Source organism: Lontra canadensis, unplaced genomic scaffold (assembly GCF_010015895.1).
Source record: "Lontra canadensis isolate GAN:19392208 unplaced genomic scaffold, GSC_riverotter_1.0 scaffold4, whole genome shotgun sequence".
Lineage (NCBI taxonomy): Eukaryota > Metazoa > Chordata > Mammalia > Carnivora > Mustelidae > Lontra > Lontra canadensis.
Window position 1 is genome coordinate 50,913,029 of NW_022630998.1, and position 24,499 is coordinate 50,937,527.

A 24,499-nucleotide genomic window follows, 5' to 3' on the forward strand; every position below is an offset into this window, starting at 1 on the left:
CAGAATAAATGGAGAGGAGTGGATGGTGCTCTAACAAAATTTGTTTTTTAACTATTCTGTTTGACATGGAGAAACTATATTGGTGAAGGCATGTGTGGGATCAGAAAACCAGTTAGGGGGACTACTGAAATGGCCCAAGTTATTAAAAAATAATAATAATAATATAGCCTGAATTAGGGTGGTGGCAATAAAGATGAGAAAAATAGATGGGTTGGAAAAATTTATAAAGCTAAGTTTCCTGGCCTTAGTGACAGATTCATTATGAGAGCTAAAGTGTAGGGTGGTGTTAGGATGAAGGATGACCTTCAGGTTTCTTATTTCATGCAACTGGAAAGATCATGGTAACTTTTGCTAAGAAAGAAAACATGGAAGTGGTCAACTTGGTAGGGAAGATGGAAGCTCACCTTCAGACACGTCAGTGTGTAGGTCCTGTGGGAGATTCAGACAAAGATGGAGAGTAGGCAGTTGGATAGTGGTGGATTTGTGTGCCCATGGACAGAGAGCTCTGACGAAGTGAGGCAATGCCTAAGGAGCAAGAACTGCCCTGCTCTGGGACTGGGCAGAGGAACCACCACCTAGACTAGGGCTTAAGGCCAAGGATATGGCCCTTGAGTCTGGTAATGTTAATGATAAATGCTGTGGTTCTGTATTTAGTGTTAAAATCATGACAGCTAAGGGGTTCCTGGATGGCTCAGTGGGTTAAGCCTCTGCCTTTGGCTCAGGTCATGATCTCAAAGTCCTGGGATTGAGCCCCGCATCAGGCTCTCTGTTCAACGGGGACCCTGTTTCTCCCTCTCCCTCTCCCTCTCCCTCTGCCTGGCTCTCTGCCTACCAGTGATCTCTCTCTCTCTGTGTGTGTCAAATATGTAAATAAATAAATAAAAGTCATGACAGCTAAAATTTACTGAGTACTAATATGTGTTGGGCACCTGGATTGTCTCATTTAATCCTGACACAATCCTATGAGGTATGAACCATTATTCTCTCCATTTCAGAAATGAGAAACCAGAGTCTGAGAATTTAACCAGCACAAGGTCACAGACTGTAAGCAACAAAGTCAGAACCCAACCCTAGTCAGTCCGACCTCCAGGGCTGAGCTTTTACAGACTGACAGCAACCTGCTAGTGATAGACTCAAAAGAAAATGCTGGTAGTCTGGGCTACATGTAAAGCACAGCCCATCATAGCTGTACCAACAGGCAGGTAAAAGTCAGAGCTGGGAGCCTAGCAACAGTGACAGCCTCAGGGGGACGTCTGGGACATTTGGAAAGATCAGGGTTTTCCACTGCTACTAGTGTTATTTTGACACAAATTCCTTCCTTTTAGCATCCTTGGGATAATGGAGTCTAGAGAAACACCTGGAGATATGTAGGTGAAGCCTAAGGATTATGTCGAAATGACTGTCACCCCTAAAGCAGTGGTTATTAAACTTTTATAGGCTTAAGACTCTATGGGGAGGTTGTTAAAAATTCAAATGCTATAATCTCACCTCTAGAGAGTCTGAGTCAATATCTCTGGTATCTGTCTTTTTACAAGCACTGGGTGAGCTGGTCCGGATGGTACTCAGTTCATAGCTTGAGAACCCTCCCTGAAGAGTTTTCTCTTCTTAGCCTCTCATCAAAGCAGCTCCAGTTAATTCTCCTGAGGTTTCAACTTAGAATTATCTACTGGTGAGTGGGAAGGTGTACAACAATGTGCAGCAACACTCACGGGAGTAGGCAGTTGGCTCTCAGAATCTTTTGCATCGTCTAAGTGATCCAGGCCTACAATAAAGTAACACAGAGATTTTCTTCGCTCCAGAGCAAAAAGGTCTATGGCATCCGCTGATGGGTTAATAACGCCCTGAAATGACTGATAGCATTTGGGGAATTTTTTTCATTGACTTAAGAGAAAGAAACTTCAATTGAGGATTTCAGCTTTTCAAAGAAATAACCAGTTTTCCTCAAACCAGATTTCACAATGTCAATTAAATGACAGGTTCACTTCTGGATGGGTGGCAACCAGGCAACTTGGGGTGGCTGACAAGGACACAGCAGGCTGAGCCTTCCAGAGCTCTCAGGTGAATGGATGATGGGGTGTCTCTCTTCAGGATGCTGACTCCAGCTTTCTCTTCTGATATTTGTCTGTTTGTTTCTCCCCTGCTGGCACATATTGATTTTTTTCCCCTGGCATAGCTTCATAAGGGTGAAAACTGTGTGCTCGGTTAACGCTGATTTTTTTTTATTTCATTTTCGGAACAGATACTCAGAAGTTCAAATACAAGTTACACCCACCAGCCAACCCCCTTTCCCATAAAAAAGAAAAGGTAAAAAGTGGGACCACACTAAGGAGGGTATCATCTCATCAAAAGCTATAAATAAGGGGCACCTGGGTGGCACAGCCAGTTAAGAGTCTGATTCTCAGTTTTGACTCATGTCGTGATCTCAGGATCAGGGGATCCAGTCCCACATATGTCTCTGTAGTCTACAAAGAGTCAACTTGGGATGCTCTCCCTCTCCCTCACCCCCCCTTTCTCTCTCTCATAAATAAATAAATCTTTTTTTAAAAGCTGTAAATAAACAAGCAAATGAAAGCACTGGCTTTATTTCTTCCAGGGAAGCAGCTAGGTGCTAGCACTCATCCACTTGATTCATCAGTTCACAGCACCCTGTACAAAGACCTACTCAAAGTGCGGTGCTCACGTTACTACTAGTTCCTAAACTGTTGATTTGCAAAGAGAACGAGCACCTAGAAACTTCTTGCAGCAGTCTGACGATGACACAACATCCATAGATTCATCTCATTGAACAAGGTGCAGACCAGCTCAGGCATGGGACTAGTCTGGTGAGTTTCACACAGAGTGAACTGGGTATTAGCTTTGGTGTGCAACAGACTGGGAGAAATCGACCTGGTCCTTCACCTCAGAGTTTGAGAACAATATTGCAAACAATAGACTCTATCAGGAGAGCTGATATATTGTGCCATTGTGGAATAGTGAAGCTTTGTTACAGGAGCTAAAGCTATGATTCGGTATAGAAGGACCCAAAGTCATTACATTAGGTGGCTTTCTCCAACGGCCATTTCTCAAGTCCCACCTAGATGACTTCAAGTTCTAGAAAACATTGTCAAACACTTACAAGAAAGCTCTTATCATCCTGGTTTAGAGATTATGGAGGAAGATAGGAAATTACCTTATGAACCAGAAAGCAAATTCCTGATCCTTAAGCATAACCTTTAGGCTGGAGAAGGGAAAGACTTCAGATAGAAAGCAAAAGCAGACCAAGACTAAGTGACAATTTTAACACCATAAGTAACCCAGGAGTGAAAAGGGTAAGTTCTCCAAATATTCCTGCTTCCTAAATGGACTATTTCCCAGGAGATCTTCAACTTGCAAGAATTCTTTTCTTCACAATGATAAAAGGGTTAAGAATGTGAGCCTTGGGGGGCACCTGGGTGGCTCAGTCGTTGGGCATCTGCCTTCGACTCGGGTCACGATCCCAGAGTCCTGGGATCAAGTCCCACCTTAGGCTCCCTGCTCGGTGGGGAGTCCGCTTCTCCCTCTCCCACCACCCTGCTCGTGCTTTTCACTTGCTCCTTCTCTCTCAAATAAATAAATAAATAAAATCTTTGTCGGGGGAGGGGGGGGAATGTGAGCCTTAGGGTCAGGCTTTGAATCCCAGTTCCAACATTTCTTATACGTGTGCCCTTGGGCAAATTAACTTAACCCTTCTGAGACCCCCATTTTCTCAGTTGTAAAAATAGATAATATAGTGCCCTTATCATAATATTGTTGTGAGAATTAGAGGAAATATTACACAAGAAGTACTTAGAATAGCAACTGGTGTTTAGTAAATTTCTTAATAACTACTACTTCTATTTTTATTATTATTATTTATTACCATTATTTGAGAAAAAACTTTCATATTAAGAACATCTCTAAAATAGGTCTCAATCACTTTCAAGATCTATAGTGCAAAGCTATTGTCTGTTATTTTCATAAAGCTAAAAGGTACTATTTAAACCCCCCCAAAAGGTAAGCTACAAAGATCAGCTGGATTTCTCATAAACCCCAGGTGAGATCATTTCCTAACTTTACTAGACAAATTTCTCTAGGGTGTTCCTTGCTGCTTATTTTTTAAGTCCCTGGGGAAAGGGGAAAGATACACATTTATACTTATAAATGCACAGGCTATCACCAAAGGAACACACAAGAAACAGGGAATAATGATTGCATCCAGAAAGGGTCAATACATTGCTGAGGGAGTGGGAAAGGGGGAAGAAGGCTTCCTTTTCATCCCATATCTACTACACCTTCTTGAATTTTAAATCATGGACACATATTACATAAGCATTAAAGATTCATTTAAATATTTTAAGAAGTGAACGCTCAAGATGATTCACTATAATATAAAAAAAGTACTAGACCAGGACCTAGGAGATGTGGACTCTATCACTTACATGCTATGAGATCATGGCGAGACACTTAATATCTTCTTGGATTCCACAGCTGTAAAATAAAGAAAATAATGCCTTCCAAACCACCTCACTGGGTTTATAAGAGGGTCAAATAAGATTATACAGGCAAAGCTGCTTTCCAGAGTACAAAGCTTTATACAAATGTAAGATATCTTTATTGTTACTGGAACCTGTCCTCCTTGGTTGTTTTGGCTCTCGGAATCTCAGAAGCTAGAAATGTTTGTCTTCAAGAATCAGGAGTCATGTATTAGCAGAGTAGATGGTGGCCCTTTCCAAGTCAAACCCTTCTCTATAACATCCTTCCCTTTCTACTCCCAGTCCCATCACCACAGAAAACAATGTTCGAGACGTGACCAGAATTGCTGAGAGCAGCAAGCCAGCAAACAAGGGTCCCTCACAGAGGTGACCATCCATGCAGACCTCATGTAATGGTTTTACCTTTGATTTTTTTTGGACCTCACACACATTGTGTTTGAGAGCATCTATCCACTGGGGATACCCAAACATCTTGGCAAGAAGGGCCACACTTTGGTCTAAAAATCACCTCCCCAGCATCCCCCATGAATAGATGACATGAATTCCAAATCAAGAAAAGGGTGAAAGAACACAGCTCTAACTATGAAACTTCTCCAGTCACAAAAGGAGGCTGTGCACACATTTGAAAGTAAAGAGAGACACTTCTTCACCAGATGGTCCTGTCAATAGATAGGAAAACTTAAGATATCAGAGAGAAAAAAAGCACAAGCCAGGAACGGTTTTTGTTCGATCCAAGGACTTCAGACTTGCACCGCGGGAGCCAGATTCTCTCTGCAGCCAGCCTCATCTCCAATTGGACGGCCCTCTTATGCCTCTCAGATGGTTCTTCTTGCATGAAGATATCTCTATACTGGCACCTGAGAGGCTCACCTTTCTAAAAATTCATATAACAGCATTATAAGAAGCTATTTCACTTTTATGGGCTTTGCCTTGTAAGAGTAAACCAATATTTACTAAGCATTTATTGTGTGTCAGGCTCTTTCAAATATGCAATCTTGTTTATCCATTGAAATCTACAAAAAAGCCATTATTAATCATGTTTTACACTTAAGAAACCCGAGGTTCTGAGAGTCCTAAAGGAACCTGTTCACAAATGTCCAGCCAAGTTTTGAACCCAGGTCTCCAAATACCAGGTTCAGTGTTCCCTCTCTTCATCTTGGTGCTCCCCAAACTGAACTTACCACATAACACTCCCAAACACTGAAACATTTTCAGTGAAATATTTAGCTATACTATATGAAGAGCTGAAAGTAAAAACAAAACTCATTCCATAAACCAGATAACTGAAGTCAAGTCATAAACTTAAATTGCAGAGAGGCCAAAAGCAATGTGGACAATAGTTAAATTCCACCTGAATTCTTCCATATCAACACTGAAGGTAATTGTGGTCCCTCCTTGGACTATCACGAACAGATGTGCAGGTTGTGCACTGCGTAACCGTACATATGAATGGTGCCCCCTACAGTTATCAGTACACATCCTCAACAACTGTCCACAGAAGCCCTAGTTCCCCTTGGGTATCCCTTGCAACTGTGACTAAAAAATGTTAAAGTCTAATTCTCTTTGGAAAGACAAACTCACCAAACTCCATATCCAGCAAGTTTGTGCTAGTATTCAAAATCCTTTGTGGAGAAACAAAAAGATCTTAATTCCAAGGGACCTGGGAATTCCTATTGCCTTCAGAAGGTCATTTGTTCTATTGTAGGCAGTTTTTTTGCACATATCTCAGTAACAACTTTAACAGCCCTCCAACTACTTTTGATTAACTGCCTTTCCTTTAAAAATATGGAATTGTCAGGGTGCCTGGGTGACTCAGTTAAGCATCTGCCTTCAGCCCAGGTCACGATCTCAGGGTCCTGGGATCAAGCCCTGCACTGGGATCCCTGCTCGGTGGGGAGCCTGCTTCTCCCTCTCACTCTCCATCTGTGCTCTCTCTCTCTCAAATAAATAAATAAAATCTTAAAAAATATATATAATTGTCTCCATTCTGCCAGGATGGATAGCTGCTTCACTGACATCAGAATTATGCCTCCCTGCTCTAGTTTGTGCTTTTTTGAACACAGTTATGTCGCCCCAGAGCAGAATCAAAATGTAAATATGTTCAATAGCACTGAATAGTCCCAGTGGTGAACATAACTCAATGAAAATGAGGACTTGGTAACCAGCAATGACCAAGTTCACGCATGCACTGGAAAACACCAACAGATGCATCACCGGTAGCCAAGAGTAAAAACCTACATTTGCAAGTCATCCTAACTTTGGAGCTGCTGATGTGTATGTGCAGGGGGAGGTACATCTTACAATCCTTGAAATATGATATATATTTAAATACACCTACATGTAACTGGATAGAACTGTCTAATAAGGATACATTTTGAAGACATTTTCTCTTAGAGGGTATATGGGTACGGTCCCAGGAGGAAACAGATGGTGCATACTAAAGGGGGTGATTAAAGAGAATTTAATGAAGTGACTATTATCAAGATGTGGGCAGCATTAAGGAAAGCCAACAGGCATCTCTGGGTAGCAACAAGAAGAAATTTCTACAACCCCTGGGCCTGAAGAGGTCAGAGGACAGAGGGGTTACCTGAATTCAGAGAAACCTGCAGTGTAGATGGGGCCACCCCAAAGGAAGGGGGCTGTTTCTAGGCAGCTGGATGGGGAGAGAACAGGAGGAATGAATCTCCAGTCCCCTCTGTCTGCCCTCCATCTCCTGCCTTTCCCCAAACCATCAACCAGTCAGAGGGGATGTGGTACACAGAGGCCAACCTCCCAGGGGGACAGCAGGGTGAACATTAGAATGGGGGTGAAAGAGAGTATCCAACTTTAAAGGTTTACCAGAAAGCCAAAAGGTATTAGCATAAAGTTAGGTGTTCTGTGGTTGCCTTAGGACCAAGGTAGACCTTTCATAGCTCCTAGATGAAAATTATTACTGTCAGGGAATTTGGAACCCCACTGCCCATTTGTCTGAATGTCAGAACAGGTTCAAATCTGTGTTCTGAGAAAACTTTAATTCCACCTCTGGCTACTTCATCTTTATGTACAAAGATGACAGGTAAGTAGACAGACACACAGCAGTCTGTCCTCATCTTGTCCCTGCAAGACAGCTCCAAGGGGCTGGGGTGAAAACAACTGAAGGTAGAATGACCTTGGTTTAGTGGACTCAAAACCCAGCCTTCCATGGGGAGTAATAACAATAGTAGATAGAGAATGCACCTTAAACTTCTTGTGTGCTAGACACTGGGCTAACTGCTTTATAGTTCCATCTCATTTAATCCTCACACAACCCTCCCAAGTCAATACTATTAATATCTCCATTTTACAGAGTTTAAGAAAGAACTGACATGAACCTCTTTAAAAATAAACTGGCTTATGTCATTTCCCTGCCTGAAATGCTTTCTTCTGCACTTAGAAGAAAATCCAAAATCCTCATTAGAGCCTACACAGCAGTGTGCGAAGAAGCCCCCAGCAGGTGCCCTGGCTTCATCCTGTCTCCGGCACTCCAGCCACACAGGCTTCTGCCACTTCCTCGAGGGCTCTGACCTCCTCTCCTCAGGGCCTTTCTACAGGCTGCTCTTGCTGCCCTTGAAATCAGAATGTCCTCCCACTGTCACAGGGCAAGTGCTGTCACATCTTTTATTGGCCCAAGTGTCACCTCCTAAGAGGCCACCCCGGCCTCCCTGAAATCCACCCAAAGTAGAATCATTCACCCACATGCCACCTCCTTTCTACTTTCTTTCTCTCGGGCTCTTCTTTATTTCTTTCATAGCTTTTCATGGTGGGTGTGTGGGTGTGTGTGTGTGAGAGAGAGAGAGAGAGAAAGAGAGTGGGAGGCTCCCACTAGGACATGAGTCCCCTGACTGTATGAACCACATCTGACTTGGTCCTCTTCCCCACCTTCTCCATCAGCCTCTCAGCCCCTGCGTTTCCTTTGTAATATTTATTATTGCTATTCTTCTGTTTTCTCCTTACCTGTTCTTAGACTTCTTCCCTGTTAGAATCAAAGTCCCTCTGTTCAGCACTCTAACTTCAGCACCCAAAACTCTACCTGGCAAGTAGGTGGTGCAATTTGCCCAAGGACTTGGTGGGGGGGGGTGGGATGCGGGGGTCACTGAATGGGCAGGACTCACACACAGGTCATCTTTTCCAGAGCCCTCCCTCTTTTCCACCCACAGGACTGCGTCTAAGATGGTCCTCCTGTCCCAGGGAGGAAGCAGAACACAGACTCCACACAGTCTGCCCATGTGGTTTGCCTCCACGGTTGGGAACAGAGCAGAAGTTCACTTTCTATCTCTCACGTCCCCCACCAAGTTGGCCGCACTCATTGAAAAGGCACAGGCCGCTGAGCCAATAAAAGAAACTCTGCACCTTATCTCTGATCCCAGCTGTTTAGGCTGCATGGAAACTGGTTCTGTTTCTCCCCTAGGCAGGAGAGGCTGCTCCTGCTGGCTTTCAGAAAACAAGGACAGAGGCAGCACCGTGACACCAAGGTATCAGGCTCTGGATTTTCATCAGCTTGCCTGCCCTTCCCACATTATTCATTTCTTTCAGTTGAATCACAAAAAGAAACGGGATATACAATGCCACAAATAGCATCATCTCCTTCTCTTGGGGAATGTGTCGCCATTCCTTTTGTATCATCTACTGAAGCTTTTATATTTCTTTCCTCTGGTGCTGCTTTCCGTGTTGCTCTGTCTTTCTAAATCCCCTGCTTTCTCTCTCCGAGGGATTTTGCTCAGTGTCAGCACGTGTGTGTGTGTGTGTGTGTGTGTGTGTGTGTGTGTCTTTTAAACACAACCCTGGCTGCATTCCCAGCAAAGAAGGAAGAAGGACTTTTGGCCCAACTAATTCAATAAGCTTCAGTTATTCATGGAATATTTATTAGGTGGGAAGAAAGCAATGATCCCACCACTTGTTATTAGTCCACAATCTAACAGGGGAGTAAATTAACTTCCTGTCATCACAGAAGTCACTTTATCCTTAAATGCAGGAGTGGCTAACGACCAGTTTGGAAACTGTTTCACAAAGGGGTCATGGACACACATCACTGGGTTTATGGGACGGGGGAGGATGACAAGCGGAGAAGCATCAGAAGGCACAATCCCCTGAGCTCTCATTCTCCCACAAGCTTCAGCCAGGCACATCTGCACCTCAATCCTATGGTCAGCTGCTTTATCCTCTTTTATGAGATGATCAGTCGGGTGCAGCCACAAGACACAAGAGAAGCTCAAGAAGGCAAAAATTATTACACTCCCAGGTTCTAGAGAAAGGAGGCATGCCACACCAGGCAGGGCCACATGGAAAAGCACCAGCATGACCAGGAAGCAGAAGATGGGAGCAAAAGAAGCAACGAGACCACAGCCTTTATTGGGGTTCCTCCCAGGGCAAGGTGAACAGTTTGAGGTCAGCTAGTTTGAATAATTTTGGTGGGCTTTGGGCTAGAGGGATGGTCACTGGTTGCCTGGTACAATAGCCCTGGGATGATTAAGGCAGAAGCATACTGCTTCTTGGGATGCAGAGCCCCACAGAGGAGGCCGCCTCTGGATTGGTTAGTTTGCATATCAAAAGCAGGCTCTAGCTAAGCCCTTGCTATCTACAAGCCTGCACTAATTTCCAGAGGGGCGGTCTCTCCCTCCCCAGGCAGAACGATTTTTCAAGATGTCAAAACATTGTAATATCAAACAAATGTAAAAAATATATACACCAGTGTTCCTATAGAGCAGAGCCCACCACCATCAAGCTCCAGACATTTGCAGGGACAGAGGACAGGATATCTGTGTGGCCCTAACAATGGCTCTTCCCTGGTCAAGTGACCTTGTTAGAAAGGAAAGCTGTGGAGCTCAGGGCTACAATCAGCCTGTCCTTCAACACGGAGCAGCTCTACCAATATACTGAAAAGTCAAAAGAAAAAAAAAAAAAAAAGCCTAGGGTTCTCCCCTCAGAGACTAAATGGGTTCATTTCCCAGTAAACAGAACCAGGAGCTACTGGGTCTGCTGGAGAGACACCAAATGAGTTCTTCATTCATCAGCAATTCAATCTCAGGAGAACAAAGGAGCCAAATGGTTGGGATTCATGGTATATGAAATTTGACATGAACATTTTAAAATGTAGGTTTTATTAAGCTCATAGATACAGAGAACAAATCGGTGGTTTCCTGAGACAGGGCATCTGTTGGGGATGAGCCAAAGGGATGAAGGGGGTCAAGAGGTACAAACTCATGGGGATATAATGTAGGGCACAGTGACTACAGTTGACAATACAGTAGTATATATTTGAAAGCTAAGAGTAAATCTTAAAAGTTCTCACCCCAAGAAAAAAATCTTATAGCTATACATGGTGAGGAAGGTTAACTAGACTAATTGTGGTGATCATTTGCAATATATACAAATATCAGATCATTACATGATAGACCTGAAGCTAATATAATATGGTATGTCAATTATGCCTCAAAAAAAAAAAAAAAGCTAAAAAATGTAGGGTTTATTGTCTTTCAGGTATGGTAAGACCAACAGATCAGGAGATGATTGCCAGTGAAAGATAGTTTGTTGTTATACTCAGATCCCCAAAGACCGGGCATGCCTGGCCATGGGGCGCCATCTGGGGAAGCACCAGTCTCAGTCAGAAGGTGGCGGTAGGAGGAGGAAAAATGTGAGCAAGTGCCTTTATTGTGGTTTCCACAGGAAGAAATGAGAGCTGCAGGCCAGTTGAATGGGGGCTTATGGCTGGCTAGCTTGAAGGATTTCAGCAGGCTGTGTGGCTTGGGGCAGTGCTTACTTGCCTGAGATGTGGCTCTGAGGATACGTCGTCAGCAAGAGGACAGTGGCCCAGGATATCAGAGCTCCGTGAGGAGGCTGGCTGAGGGAGTGAGCTCTGCATCACCTTGTTTGCGTATGAAAGACGCACCAGCCTGCTTGTCCCTCACCAACTCTAGGGTCTGGGTAATTCTCAGAGAGGCAGTCCTTCCAGGGTCTGTAAGGCCCCAGATGTTAAAACATGAAAAATACAGGAAATAAAGAGGCATGGTCAATATAATGAGCCTAGGGAAACCTCTGACATGTGAGTGGGAGATTGAATCCCTGGAAGTTTGCTGTGATCTAGGACTCCTGGAAAGGGTGACAGAGAAATCGAGTCCTGAACTAGGCCTTTATAAGCAGAGAAGCTTAGAAGATGGAAAAGATAAAGAGGAGCTGGGGACAGGAAAGAGGCAATAGAGGGAGGGAGTACCTTCCAGGGAGTGAAAATGGTACGAAGTAAAGAGGCAAAAGTCCTCTAGTATCCTGTGGTCACAAAAGCTATCCCTTCCCTCCAAATCATATTAAAGATTTAATACATGCAAAAGAGTATTAAAACATAGCTGTGGTAAAGGAGGATTGCCCCTATACTTCACAGGGTAGCAGTAAGGTCTACGTGAGCACTAACACAATGGTTAGTGCCATGCTCGCATACACAAGATGACAGGAAAGGTTGGCTTCTTCCCCTCCCCTACTCTTCCTCCCTTCTGAATCCTCCTTACCCCTGCCCCACACATGCCTTTTCCCCACCAGACCTCTAGCTAATCGACCAGCGCCACTCTCAGTGACACAAAATCTCCCTGTTACGATCAATTTGCATGCCCCTAAAATTCCTACATTGATTAGGTTTAGATGAGGTTTGGTGGGGGGCGGGGGCACCTATGAGGTTACAGACACAAAGCAGCTACAGTGAGAGGCTATGTGCAAGCCAGGAAGAGGGTTTTCGCCAAAACCCAGCATGCTTACTCCCAATCTTGGACATCTGACTTCCAGAACTGTGAGAAACATATATGTGGGGTTTAAGCCACCTAGTGTGTGGCATTCTGTCATTGCAGCCCTAGCTGACAAAGGTGACTGCAAAGCTCCTGGAGGAAAAACACTCTTACTTAGCTCCAAAACAGGAAAGGAAGATGCATGGGCCTATAATGAAATTCTCCTGGGTCATGACAGTTAAGAAAATGTCTCTCCTTTAAGGAACTAAGCTACACTATTTAGAGAAATCCCAGAATGCCAGGATCCTACAGGATTATGATCCAGAGGTCAAGACAATTGCCTGGTGCCAACATTTCTCACGATGCGACTCCTAGACCACCTTTATCAGAAATTACCCAGAGTGCCTGTTGTAAAAAATCAGATGCCTGCCACCTGTTACATTGAAAACAATCGCTGGGATCCTGGAAGTCTGCATTTTAACAAGCTCCGCGGGGCATTCTTATGAACAGCAGCATGCAAGAACCATGGACAGATACAACCTGACCACCACTGCTCCTCTCCAACTAAGTAGTCTACAAAAAACTAACATTTGGGCATCCACAGAGAACCTTCTTTAAATCCTTGCACTCAGAACATAGTCTATGCACCAGCCACATGGCCTCACTTCGGAGCCTGTTGGAAATGTAGAATTTCAGGCCCCAGGCAGACCTGCTAGCTCAGAGTGCATTTTTCCTTTAGAGTTTAGAAACGATATTATGCTCCAGTGAACCCAGGCTGATCCTAAGGCCCTGTAAACACCTTCAGGATGTGCCTTAATGTTCCTGCTATCAAGATTTGAAAATCAGATTCAGCTACTCAGAAAGACCCAGAGACAAATCAAGGGAAGTGTCAAGTGATTGCCAGATGAGAGTAGCCTACTATCCGTGGGAATCCAACTGTGGACAGGGAGAGCACATTGGTCACATTACTCAACCATTCTAAACTATATAACTTCTGAAATGTAAGCAAAAGTGTGTTTTGCAATTTCCGGGAAGTGAGATGTAAGCAAAAGTATCTTTTGCAACTTCTGGAAGGTGTCCTTATAGGAAAGGGATATCCCTTTATTCATCCTTTCTTTCCTCCTGAGTAGAATGTAGACATGATGGCTAGAGCTCAAGCAGTCATTTTGGACCATGAGGTGGAAGTTATATGCTGAGAATGATGGTTCCTGACAACATCATAAACCGAGATTCTTAAATTTCTATTTCGTGTCTGCCATTTTATTTGGAGTTTTCATTTTGCTCTCAGATGAACCAATTCCTAAGTGATTTGAACCCCCTTTATACCACAACATGGTTCCAGCAACCTGAGCTGAATAACTGCTGTGTCCTCAAAAAGATGGAGCGTCTTGACCATGAGAAAAAAAAAAAAGAAAGAAAGAAAGAAAAACCTCATTGCTTGGGGGATTTAGTATCATGCTGAGCATAGCTGTGTCTCCTAGTGGAGAATAAATGGAGGTGGAAAGGGAAACAAGGAACAAAGCATCAAGGTCCTAACCTTCCTTCTCAGGAAACTATGCTTAGCCTTTCTGTTGCCATAAATACCTCTAGAAAGAACTTCATTAACCCTCTTAAGCTCTTACCAATGTATCTTTCTGCTTGCAGCTGGGAATTCTCTTGTATTTCTCTTACTGTAATTGAGACAAGTCTTTCTTCTTCATTTGCAGTGAAAAAATAAGTAGAGAAACTGCCTTCTACAAACAACCCTTCAGTATAAAATCTTGTATTCATCCATTAGACAAAATGTTATCTGAGGGCATACTATGTGCAAGTAGTGGGCTGGGACAGAATAAAATCTTCCTGAAAGCTGTTTCTGATTAGTGTATTGGTCTCTAAAAGCCAATTTACTTGGCTAAAAGCCAAAAACCACTTATTCCAGGTATCAGGCCAATTGTTTCAAAGAAAAGCTTGGGCCTTAACCCTGAAAACCTTATTCAAGGAATCAACCCTTCTGAAAATCAGAAAAATAGTTTAGTTTGGTTTGGTTTGGTTTGGTTGCTACATCATTACCTCCCTTATGCTTCCCCTCAGACGCTTAAATGACTTTTCCTGACACTCATATAAATTACTCTTTTTCAATGATAGGGGCTAAGTTCTCTAAATGGGGCTCATCTTTCTCCTTGTCTCTCCTTCTCCCTCTTTCCCTCCCTCCCCCTACCCCATTCTCCCTCCTTTTTAAGGATACATTTCCTAGCACATAAACAAGTCTTCAATACATTTTCCCCAAATCTGACTTCTTCAGTTTTATGCTTTATGTTCTATATTTTACCCCTTGCACCATACCATTTAACAAGTATCTGTATTACTAGAAATCATGACTATTTTGTTACCTCTGTGTTTCTAATATTACTGCAAATTACCAGTTATACACATTGGTCTTCAGAAGGGATGTCTAGAAGGCACCAGAATTCAAAATATGAAGCAATCAGATCATGTGGATTTATCCCTGGAATGTGTTCCTATATATTTGAATGTGGAAATGCCTCTTTAGGAACTGTTATAAGAAATCGCTTCCACTAGGCGCCTGGGTGGCTCAGAGGGTTAAAGCCTCTGCCTTCAGCTCAGGTCATGATCTCAGGGTCCTGGGATCAAGTCCCACATCGGGTTCTCTGCTCAGCAGGGGGCCTGCCTCCACCTCTCTCTCTGCCTGCCTCTCTGCCTACTTGTAATCTCTGTCTGTCGAATAAATAAATAAAATCTTAAAAAAAAAAAAAAATCGCTTCCACTAGGTTGGACCACGAAGCCATGAGGATCTGCAGCAGAAGCCACTGGAAGGCTGGCTGGCTTCCCCAAGGCTGTGGTTTGGGTTGAAAGGAAGAAATCAGACTGACACCCTGTTAATGGGGTGTGAAACTGGGATGCTTGTGCTAACCAGGAGACAACCTCCTTCCCAGACACAAGCAAATGCAACTGCCTTTTTCATAGCTCATCTTGCTAAGTCCCTGGCAGCTATTGAAATAGTTGAATTTAAAAGGGCTTTTCCAGGGGTGCCTGGGTGGCTCAGTGGGTTAAAGCCTCTGCCTTTGGCTCAGGTCATGATCCCAGGGTCCTGGAATCGAGCCCAACATCAGGCTCTCTGCTCAGTGGGGAGCCTGCTTCCTCCTCTCTCTCTGCCTGCCTCTCTGCCTACTTGTGATCTCTGTCTGTCAAATAAATAAAAAAAATCTTTTAAAAAAATAAAAATAAAAGGGCTTTTCCAGAGCCAATAGATGAAGCTGCTGTAGAGAACACATATGACGATAGGAAATAACACTCAGGAAGTGCACTCAGGAAGTGGGGCATCCTGCATTCATGGATCAAGGAGTTCAAATCATCCCAGGGCCAAGCCTTTTTGGAGGGGCTGGGCTGGGGTAGAACTTGTGTACCTTCGACTTGACCCGCTCACCCTACTTTACAGCCTGGGGTAGACAGAAGCCAGTAGTATAAGAAGTCTCTGTGTGAAGGCTAAAGGCAGATCTAAAAAGAAACCACCAGGGTTAATTTCTAAAGGCTGGCCTTTGTATAAACAATTTAGACACACTAAAAGGCATGCTCACTGCGAGGAGTTTTTCTTACTCTTTCTTTACAATTCTGAAGCTACATGCATAGAAAGAAACAGGGTTCTTTCCATTCATCTGGCTTGATGTACTATTTTTTATTATCCGTTTCTCTCAACATCCTGTTAGGCCTACGCAATGAAGAAAGCCTCTTACATATTTGGGGTTTGTGGGGAAAGCAGGACACGGGGAAGGGAGGATGTAGGGAAGCTCTTGATGAACTTGAACAGGAAATGTCTTTAACAAATGAAGCCTCTCTTCCCTTGCCCAATTCTGAAATGCCTCCGGCTTGAAAGTTCCCCATATGCTCGTTATTTATGTATACCACGCAAATTCTAAACAAAGAGCTCCATTCTTGGTCCCCCACACACACCCTCAAGCAGCAAGGAAATTTTCCACCAGAGAGATATAGGGGTATCCGGGACAGAATGAAACCAAGAGTCACCACACAAAACGTTATTGGCAAAAGCCAAATCTAGGGCTGTATGGACAATGCAGGGCTGATTATCCCTGCAGTGATGAATTTGTGTGTTTTCTTCCGGGAAGTCCAACCTTCCAGTGGTGCCTGTATTAGTTTCCCAAGGTGGCCATGACAAAATATCACAACCTGGGTGGCTCTAACAACCAGAAGTTACTGTCTCCCAGCTCTGGAGGCTGGAAGTCCCAAATCTATTTGTCAATAGGGCTGGTTTTTTCTGAGGACTACGAGGGAGCTCTCTGCCCCTCACCTGGTTTCTGGTGGTTTGCTGGCAATCTTTCCTACTTCTTGCTTGTGGAAGCAACACTCTGATCTCTGTCTTCTTGTTCACAAGGCATTCTTCCTGCTGCATGTGTCTGTCTCCAAATATCCCTTTTATAAGGACATCAGTCACACTGAATTAGGGCCCACCCCAATGATCTCATCCTAACTAATTATATTTACAAAGACCTTATGTCCATTTTTTTTTTAAGATTTTATTTATTCATGAGAGAGAGCGTGCACGCAAGAGAGCACAAGCAGGGGGAGGTGCAGAGGGAGAGGGAGAAGCAGGCTTCCTGCCGAGCAGGGAGCCCAATGCAAGGCACCATCCCAGGACCCTGAGATCATGACCTGAGCTGAAGGCAGATGCTTAACAAACTGAGCCACCCAGGTGCCCAAGACCTTATATCCAAATAAGGTCACACTCACAGGTACTGGGGACTTTGACATGAGTTGGCGGTTGGGGTGGGGGGGCACAATTCAACCCATAACAAGGTCTGATATAAAGCATCCTGACAACAAAGCTGAAAACTCTGCCTTGGGATCAGTTAGTAGGAGGGTCATGAGTCAGGCTTTCAGAAAAGCCATGGCCTTCCTGGGTTATGGAGAGCACGTTACCCAGCTGCAAAAGTCCTTCTGGAAGAGCTAACCTGTGAAAGCTTCTCTTTAAGATGAGGAAGCTGAGGGGCACCTGAGTGGCTCAGTCAGTTAAGGGGTGGCCTTCGTCTCAGGTCATGATCCCGGGGTCCTGGGAGACCCATGTCAGGCTCCCTGTTCAGTAAGGAATCTGCCTCTCCCTCTGCCCCTTCCTCATCCCCGGCTTGTTGTCTCTCTCTCTTTCTCAAATAAATAAACAAAATTTTTTTAAAAAGGGGGGGAATGAGGAAGCTGATAATTCAAGAACAGTCTGAGCCCTCTGCCCTCAGAAGGCCAGTCCTTTCTCTCCTCAAACGGATGAATAAAAATCAAGGGAGAGAACAGCGGGTGCGCTACGCCCGCGGCTTCTCCTCCTCAGAACCAGCCTTTTCCATTGCTTCTCCTCCCAAATTCAAGGCAGATGGGAAGTAATCATCATCCTTTGGTTACCAGTCTTAATTCTACCCTGCTCCCCTCCATATAATTTCTTTTTTTTTTTTTAAAGATTTTATTTATTTATTTGACAGACAGAGATCACAAGTAGGCAGAGAGGCAGGCAGAGAGAGGAAGGGAAGCAAGCTCCCTGCTGAGCAGAGAGCCTGATGCGGGGCTCCATCCCAGGACCCTGGGATCATGACCTGAGCCGAAGGCAGAGGCTTTAACCCACTGAGCCACCCAGGCGCCCCCCAAATAATTTCTTCTGCCACCTTCCCCACTCTCATCAACATTGAATACCAAGAAAACTGTCCGTAAGAATTTCAAAGGAAAAAGGTAAAGTGGGAAATACTAGTTTTGCAGACAGCAGCCCGTTACATTCACAAGTCTCTTCCTTTGGGATTCCAAAGCCTGTGAAGCTGCGCCCATGCTGGCCTGCACATAGGCACTTGGGACCTGGGGATTTTTTTCTTACCGTGTTTTGGTTGAACTTCTTTGGAACTCAAGGAAGTAGGCAAGCTATTTGTGTACAATTGTTTTCCAAGTCATTTGGTTTGTTTGTTTGCTTGCTCCAAAGCATCTGTGTCCTCCCTCTTCTACACAGGGGAAGAGGAGCAGTCTAGAGAAAGAAGGTGCCAGAGAACCCGGCTGGGGCGGAGGTGCCAGCCTGCTCCTCGCCCAGTGGGCCTTGGTCCGAGCAGTCCCTGAGCCACATTCACATCTAAGGAGAAAGCACTAAGACAGACGCTCAGGCTTGCCAGTTGGGCTTCACTGTCATCAGGAAGAACCTGACTGTTTCACTGAGGAACCCTCAAATACCAGTACCTGTGGACTGCTTTTCTTCAGCCAGTTTCCCCAAAAAGGATACCTGCCCTCCTCCTGGAGCATGTGAGTCTAACAGGAGGGTTCCAGGGGCCCTGAGGAGGAAGAGAGTAGAGCCTCACTGTCTAGCAGGATGTGATAGAAGTGGGCGTTAGAACTCCTCCATGAGGCCACAAAGGCCCCTTCCCAATTCCCTCTTCTCCACTGACGAGGTCGCTCAGTGTGGTCTCTCTCACCACAGCTGACCGTGAGGACAGCCCCGGCCCACAGCCTGTGCAAGCTCCTCGTTCTGCTCCCTCAACCCAGGCCCTGTCAGCTGCTGCCTGAATTGCTGTACACAGCTCCATGCCTGGGGTCCCACAGAGTCTGTCTTCTGAAACCCAGCTCCCAGCTTCCCTCGATTTGCAGTTAGTCCAACATCGCACTCACCCAGGGAATGGAAAGGCAGGCAATCCGTCCCTTGCTGACCTGATAAAAAACCATCTGGCCCTTTTTCCAGGATGACTGGATCCCTCATTGGGGCAGGCCTGAGATGGTGGGGTCCTTGGCAGTTGATTAAAATCAGTTCTGGGGAGGTGCGCTGTGTGGTAAACGCAGGTTAACTTATAGGAGCCCCGCACCCTGTAATGATTTAGCTCCACACTCCAGAGTCTGCTAAGTTACAATCTAATGTGTGAATTTAAAGCTTCCAGTTTAAGATGCCAAATGTCGTATCCTTTATTTAGTAAATACAGTATCCACCACTTGTCTAGAGCTGTTCTGTAGGCTGTACAAGCATTAAGTCATTTAAATCGGCATAACCATATGAGGTAGGTACAGGTCTTTTCATCCTTATTGTTGCAAATGAGCAAAACAATACACAGAAGAGCACTGAGCTGGTAGTAGCCGAGCCAGGATTAAAACCTGCAGAGTCTAGTTCACAGCCTGGACTACTAACCCCTGCGCTGAGGAACAATGAGAAGGTCAGCATGTCAAACGGAGCAAAAGACAGGAGGAAATCATTGAAGAGGTATAGTTGAAATGAGCCCCCTAGACATGAACGCACTTGCATTTCCCTGTGAGGTATTTGCCACACTTAACAAAATCTTGCTCTAGGTCAACCAGACCTGGCCAGAAATTAGACTACAGGCAGTCCATTGTGGCCCAGAACTGTGGTTACAAGCAAAAGAGATGCTGCTGCTCTTCAGTAGGACAGAACTGGACATCTAAGGGACACTGATATTTTTTCCCAGTCCTGAGAGCTTTTTCCCTGCTCTCCTCTAGATGGGAATTCTAATGTGGTAAACATGAAAAAGTCTTGTACAATTTTTATGAAATGGTATTTTCTCCACCGATGGGGAAAAAAATAATATAATAAATTAAATAATAAATAATAAATAATAATAATAAATAATATATATGTATAATATATATTATATAATAATAATAAATAATATATATTATGTATAATATATATTATATAATATATAATAAATAATATATATTATGTATAATATATATTATATATTATATAATAATAATAAATAATAAATAATATACAAACCTTCCATGTTTCATTTCAGCTTTGTCATTGACTCACTGATTCCCAGCTGTAATGGGGACCTCCAGAGGTCATTTCCATTCCTGCCCTCAGAGGAGAGCCATGAGACTTATTTCTTTCACTTTTATTTCTTTTTTTTTTTTTCCAGTAAACCTCAAATACATTTTTTTATTTAAATTCAATTAGCCAACACATAGTATATCCTAAGTTTCAGATGTAGCACTCAAGAATCCATCGGTTGCATACAACACCCAGTGCTCATTTGATTCTTTCGTTTTAAATCTGCTCTTTCCTGTCAGGGAGGGAGGCCGTTAACCGATAAGTTCATCATTTGCCTGGCAGAAGAAACCCTCCAAAGTGCTCCTCGGTATTTGGCAAATCCAGATTACAGCATCTGTCAGATGTGCCCACACATTTGTTGCCTCTCAACAAATGGAAGAACCCCAGTAATTACTGCTGCTGACTAAATTAAACTCAACAACCTAGTTTATTCTAGCAGGTTCCTGGTAAACAGCACTGCAGCTGAAAAGGCTTATCCTGTTTACATTAGCATGAAATATTCTGGGTTGGGGCTCCCAGAACAGGGCAGAGACTGCGTTCCCTGAATGTCAGCTGGTTGAAATGCTTTGTGTTTAGACAAATGGTGTTTAGGTAAGAAAGCCTCTGTTGATGTGATCTTTTGTATCAACTTTGAGCGTCTGACGTAGATGGACGTTGTTCTATTTCAGTATATGCCAGACCTTCTCAAAGAGGAGAATCATCCGTATATGTAATGATTGGGAGCTCTCTGTTGACTAAACTTAGAGACACAGTGTGACCATGTGACAGTCTCGAATTTCTGCCTCGGTGTTAGGGTTTCTCAACCTCAGCACTATTAACCTTTGGACCAAATACTCTTTGTTGAGGGGGTATCACGTGCATTGTAGGCTGTTTGAGCAGCATCCTGGCCTCTGCCCACCAGATGCCAACGGCCCATATCACACCCCAAGTTGTGACAATAAAAAATGCCTACAGACCATGCCAAATGTCCCCTGAGGGAGGGCAGAATCATGCCCCACCTGAGTGGAAAGCACCACTCAAAGTTAAAAAGAAGGGATGCCCGGGTGGCTCAGTCAGTTAAGTGTCTGCCTTCGGCTCAGGTCGTGAGCTCAGGGTTCTGGGATCAACTCCCACATTAGGCTCCCTACTCAGTGGGGAGCCTGTTTCTCCTTCTGCTTGTTCTTCCTTCCCTTCCCCTGCTTGTGTACACGCACTCTCTCTCTCTGACAAATAAATAAAATCTTTTAAAAGAAAGTTAAAAAGAAAGTCTTTTTCTGAAAACCAGCAATGGCAGAGACCATCTGTACAACATTCAGAGACTCTCAGGGATCCTCAGTTCTCCTCCATCCATCATCCACATCTACAGGACGTCCTTACTGGTTCTGCTTATTGAAACTTCAAAACATAAACACTTGAAAGATTTTAAGAAACATGACCAGAAAAATGAAAATTATCCTGTGACTATGTAGTAAGTGCCCTCTACATACCCAGCTGATGTGGCTTACTCTCAAAATTATTTAAAAATGTCTGTCCCTTCACCCTGAAAAAGGAAACACTGATACATATAACAATATAACATATAACAATATGGATGACCCTTGAGGACCTTATGCTAAATGAAATAAGCCAGATATAAAAGGACAACTTCTATATGAGTCCACTGATATAAAGCATCTAACACAGTCAAATTCACAGAGACAGAAAATAAAATGGTGGCTGCCAGGGGCTGAGGAAAGAGGGATCTGGGGTGTATTGTTGTTTAATGAGTACAGAGTTTCAATTTTGCAAGATGAATGTTTTTGGAGCTTGATTGTATGACACAGTGAATGCACTTAATCCTACTGAACTGTACATTTAGAAATGGTTAAGATGATAAATTTTGAATTATGTGGGTTTTACCACGATAAAAATTAAAATAATAATAATAATGAAAAATAACAATAAACGAGCAGTGAAAATATTTCCGTCGCTCACCATCATTATCTCCTACTGGGGCCAGAACGGCTATACTAGAATCCTGTAGACACTCACGCATGGCCTCCTTCACACACTCTAAGTCTGAACCCCTCTGGCTCAAGTCAGCCGACATCTTAACATAGGATCTGAAAACTTCTCTTCATCAACTTTAACTTATTTCTGCAATAAATCTTTTGGGATACTTTAAAATATGTACATTTGAAATCATGTCCTTTCTATATTTTGGCCAAATTTCTGTGGGAAGTTCTAATGAAACTTGAACACCTAAAAGCCTAGGGGTTGAGGGAGTGGGAATCAATACTTCCAAATTGCCAATATGGCCCCAAAGAATCTGTAGTTGAAGAACTATGGAGCTATATCAAAACACCCTCCCTCACCCCTCGCCCACCAGGCATATTCCAGCACAGTAACAGGGCAGCATGGGCACCTTGGGTTATCAAGGATGGGACCCAGGAGAGAAGGCAATGACTGAATTCAGGACCCTGGGAGTCTGGCCCCTCCCACAAGTGTCCCTAATGGCCACGAAAGCACTCTCAGACCCCACAATTCATATGACTAATGGCCATCTGCAGCTTCCTGTTCTCAGCTAAGCAGGAACAAATGTGGAAAATGACAAAAGCTTCAGATATTCTTTGTGGCTTTCAAAACAATTGCCCAAATTTTATACAAATTCTCTTTTGTGGGGACATACCATGGGAGCACAGAGCACTTTGCTGGCATCCTGCTTGCAAGGTCCTGATCTGCTGTCAATGACTATTTCAGACCTGCCTTGGCATGCCTTCCTCCCCACTTTGGTTTCCTTTGGCTAGCACCACTTTTATGAGAGTTATTTTTCTGTTTGATGAATTCTGTATTCCCTTTTAACTTATAGCAATGTTTCCAAACTATGTTCCAAACCAATAAATAATAATATGTATATATGATAGATACAGATATTTAAGAGGCAATATTTTTCCTCTAAATATACAAAACTTAGAAAAATGCTAGGCGCATATGTATAGCTTTACTATTTCTTTGTTTCTAAGATGAGTCATTTTTTTCACACTTTAAAGTTTCTGGAATCAACATGATCTTACTAATTGATGTGTGGCACATCTTTTTCCTAAAAAGCTATGATTAAATCAATGGTGCAACCACTGGTGTCTCAAAGCAATGAAATACTGTGGTCTGCAACTGTACGAGACATCACCTGACCTGACCCCCAGGCAGCTAGGACACTAGGCACCAGGCATTTTTACAAATGATGAGCTCACAGGGCGCTTCCTGGTGGGCAGAGCAAACCGTATCTCCAAGGCAGGTTGTACTCCAACCTGGTCTGGCATATGGATTTGATATTTTTTATTTTATTGAGTACTGAACATCTACACCTCACATACATACTTCCCACAGTGCTACTTCTAAAAGAAAGATAACTTGCATAGAAAGTAGAGAGGTTTGTAGCCCCCAACGTGTGTTTAAATCAAACATACACAAATTTGGAATTCTTCAAATTAAAACTGAAAATTTTCTGTCTTGGGTTTTTAAGAAACTGAGAAAGAGGTTGTCCAAGGCAAAACAATTCATGAATTTTAAAGCAGTCTAATTCATATTGACCTGACTATAATAGAATATATAGGTGCTCTTAATCTTCCTTCTGCTACAACACTCCTCGTACAAAATGGAATTTCCAAATTAAACTGTAATTTTAAAATATAGAAGAGTGGGCTTTACATTTTTTTTTAAAGATTTTATTTATTTATTTGTCAGAGAGAGAGAGAGAGCACAGGCAGACAGAATGGCAGGCAGAGGCAGAGGGAGAAGCAGGCTCCCCGCCAAGCAAGGAGCCCGATGTGGGACTCGATCCCAGGACGCTGGGATCATGACCTGAGCCGAAGGCAGCTGCTTAACCAACTGAGCCACCCAGGCATCCCTTTACATGGTTTTTGATGTAAGAAATTGATTCAGCAGTATCATTATAAAATTTAGTAGACATAGAAAAATGATTAAAAACACTGCTTTCATACAGATTCGGTGCAATCCCTATCAAAATTCCAAAGGAATTTTTCACACAGATAGAACAAATAACCCAAAAATCATATGGAACCAAAAAGGACCCTAAATAACCAAATCAATCTTGAGAAAGAACTAAGCTGAAGGCATCGTACCCCCTGATTTTCAAAACTATACCGCAAAGCTACAGTCATCAAAACTATGGTATTGGCACTGACGTAGATCTATACAACAGAATAAGGAACCCAGAAATAAACTCACACTTATATGCTCAATTAATTTACAACAAAGGAGCCAAGAATATACAATAGGGAAACGACGGTCTTTTCAATAAATGGTCTTGGGAAAACTGGACAACCACATGTAAAAAATGAAACTGGACTACTTTCTTACACCATACACAAAAATTAACTCCAAATGGATTAAAGACTTGAATGATTAAATTTTATGATTTATTTTTATGATTAAAACCATAAAATTGGGGCACCTGGGTGGCTCAGTGGGTTAAAGCCTCTGCCTTCAGCTCAGGTCAT

General features: G+C 43.4%; 1 protein-coding gene across 1 annotated transcript in view; it reads left to right on the forward strand.

Moving 5' to 3' along the window:
• The first annotated feature begins 7,538 nt into the window (after window positions 1-7,538).
• The window catches only part of LOC116863969 (proteolipid protein 2-like), a 41,647-nt gene continuing 24,686 nt past the window's right edge, over window positions 7,539-24,499 (forward strand). Inside the window, 3 exon segments of the mRNA XM_032851235.1 lie at window positions 7,539-7,545; window positions 7,903-8,107; window positions 8,917-8,980. Of these exon segments, the coding sequence (XP_032707126.1) occupies window positions 7,539-7,545; window positions 7,903-8,107; window positions 8,917-8,980 (276 nt within the window).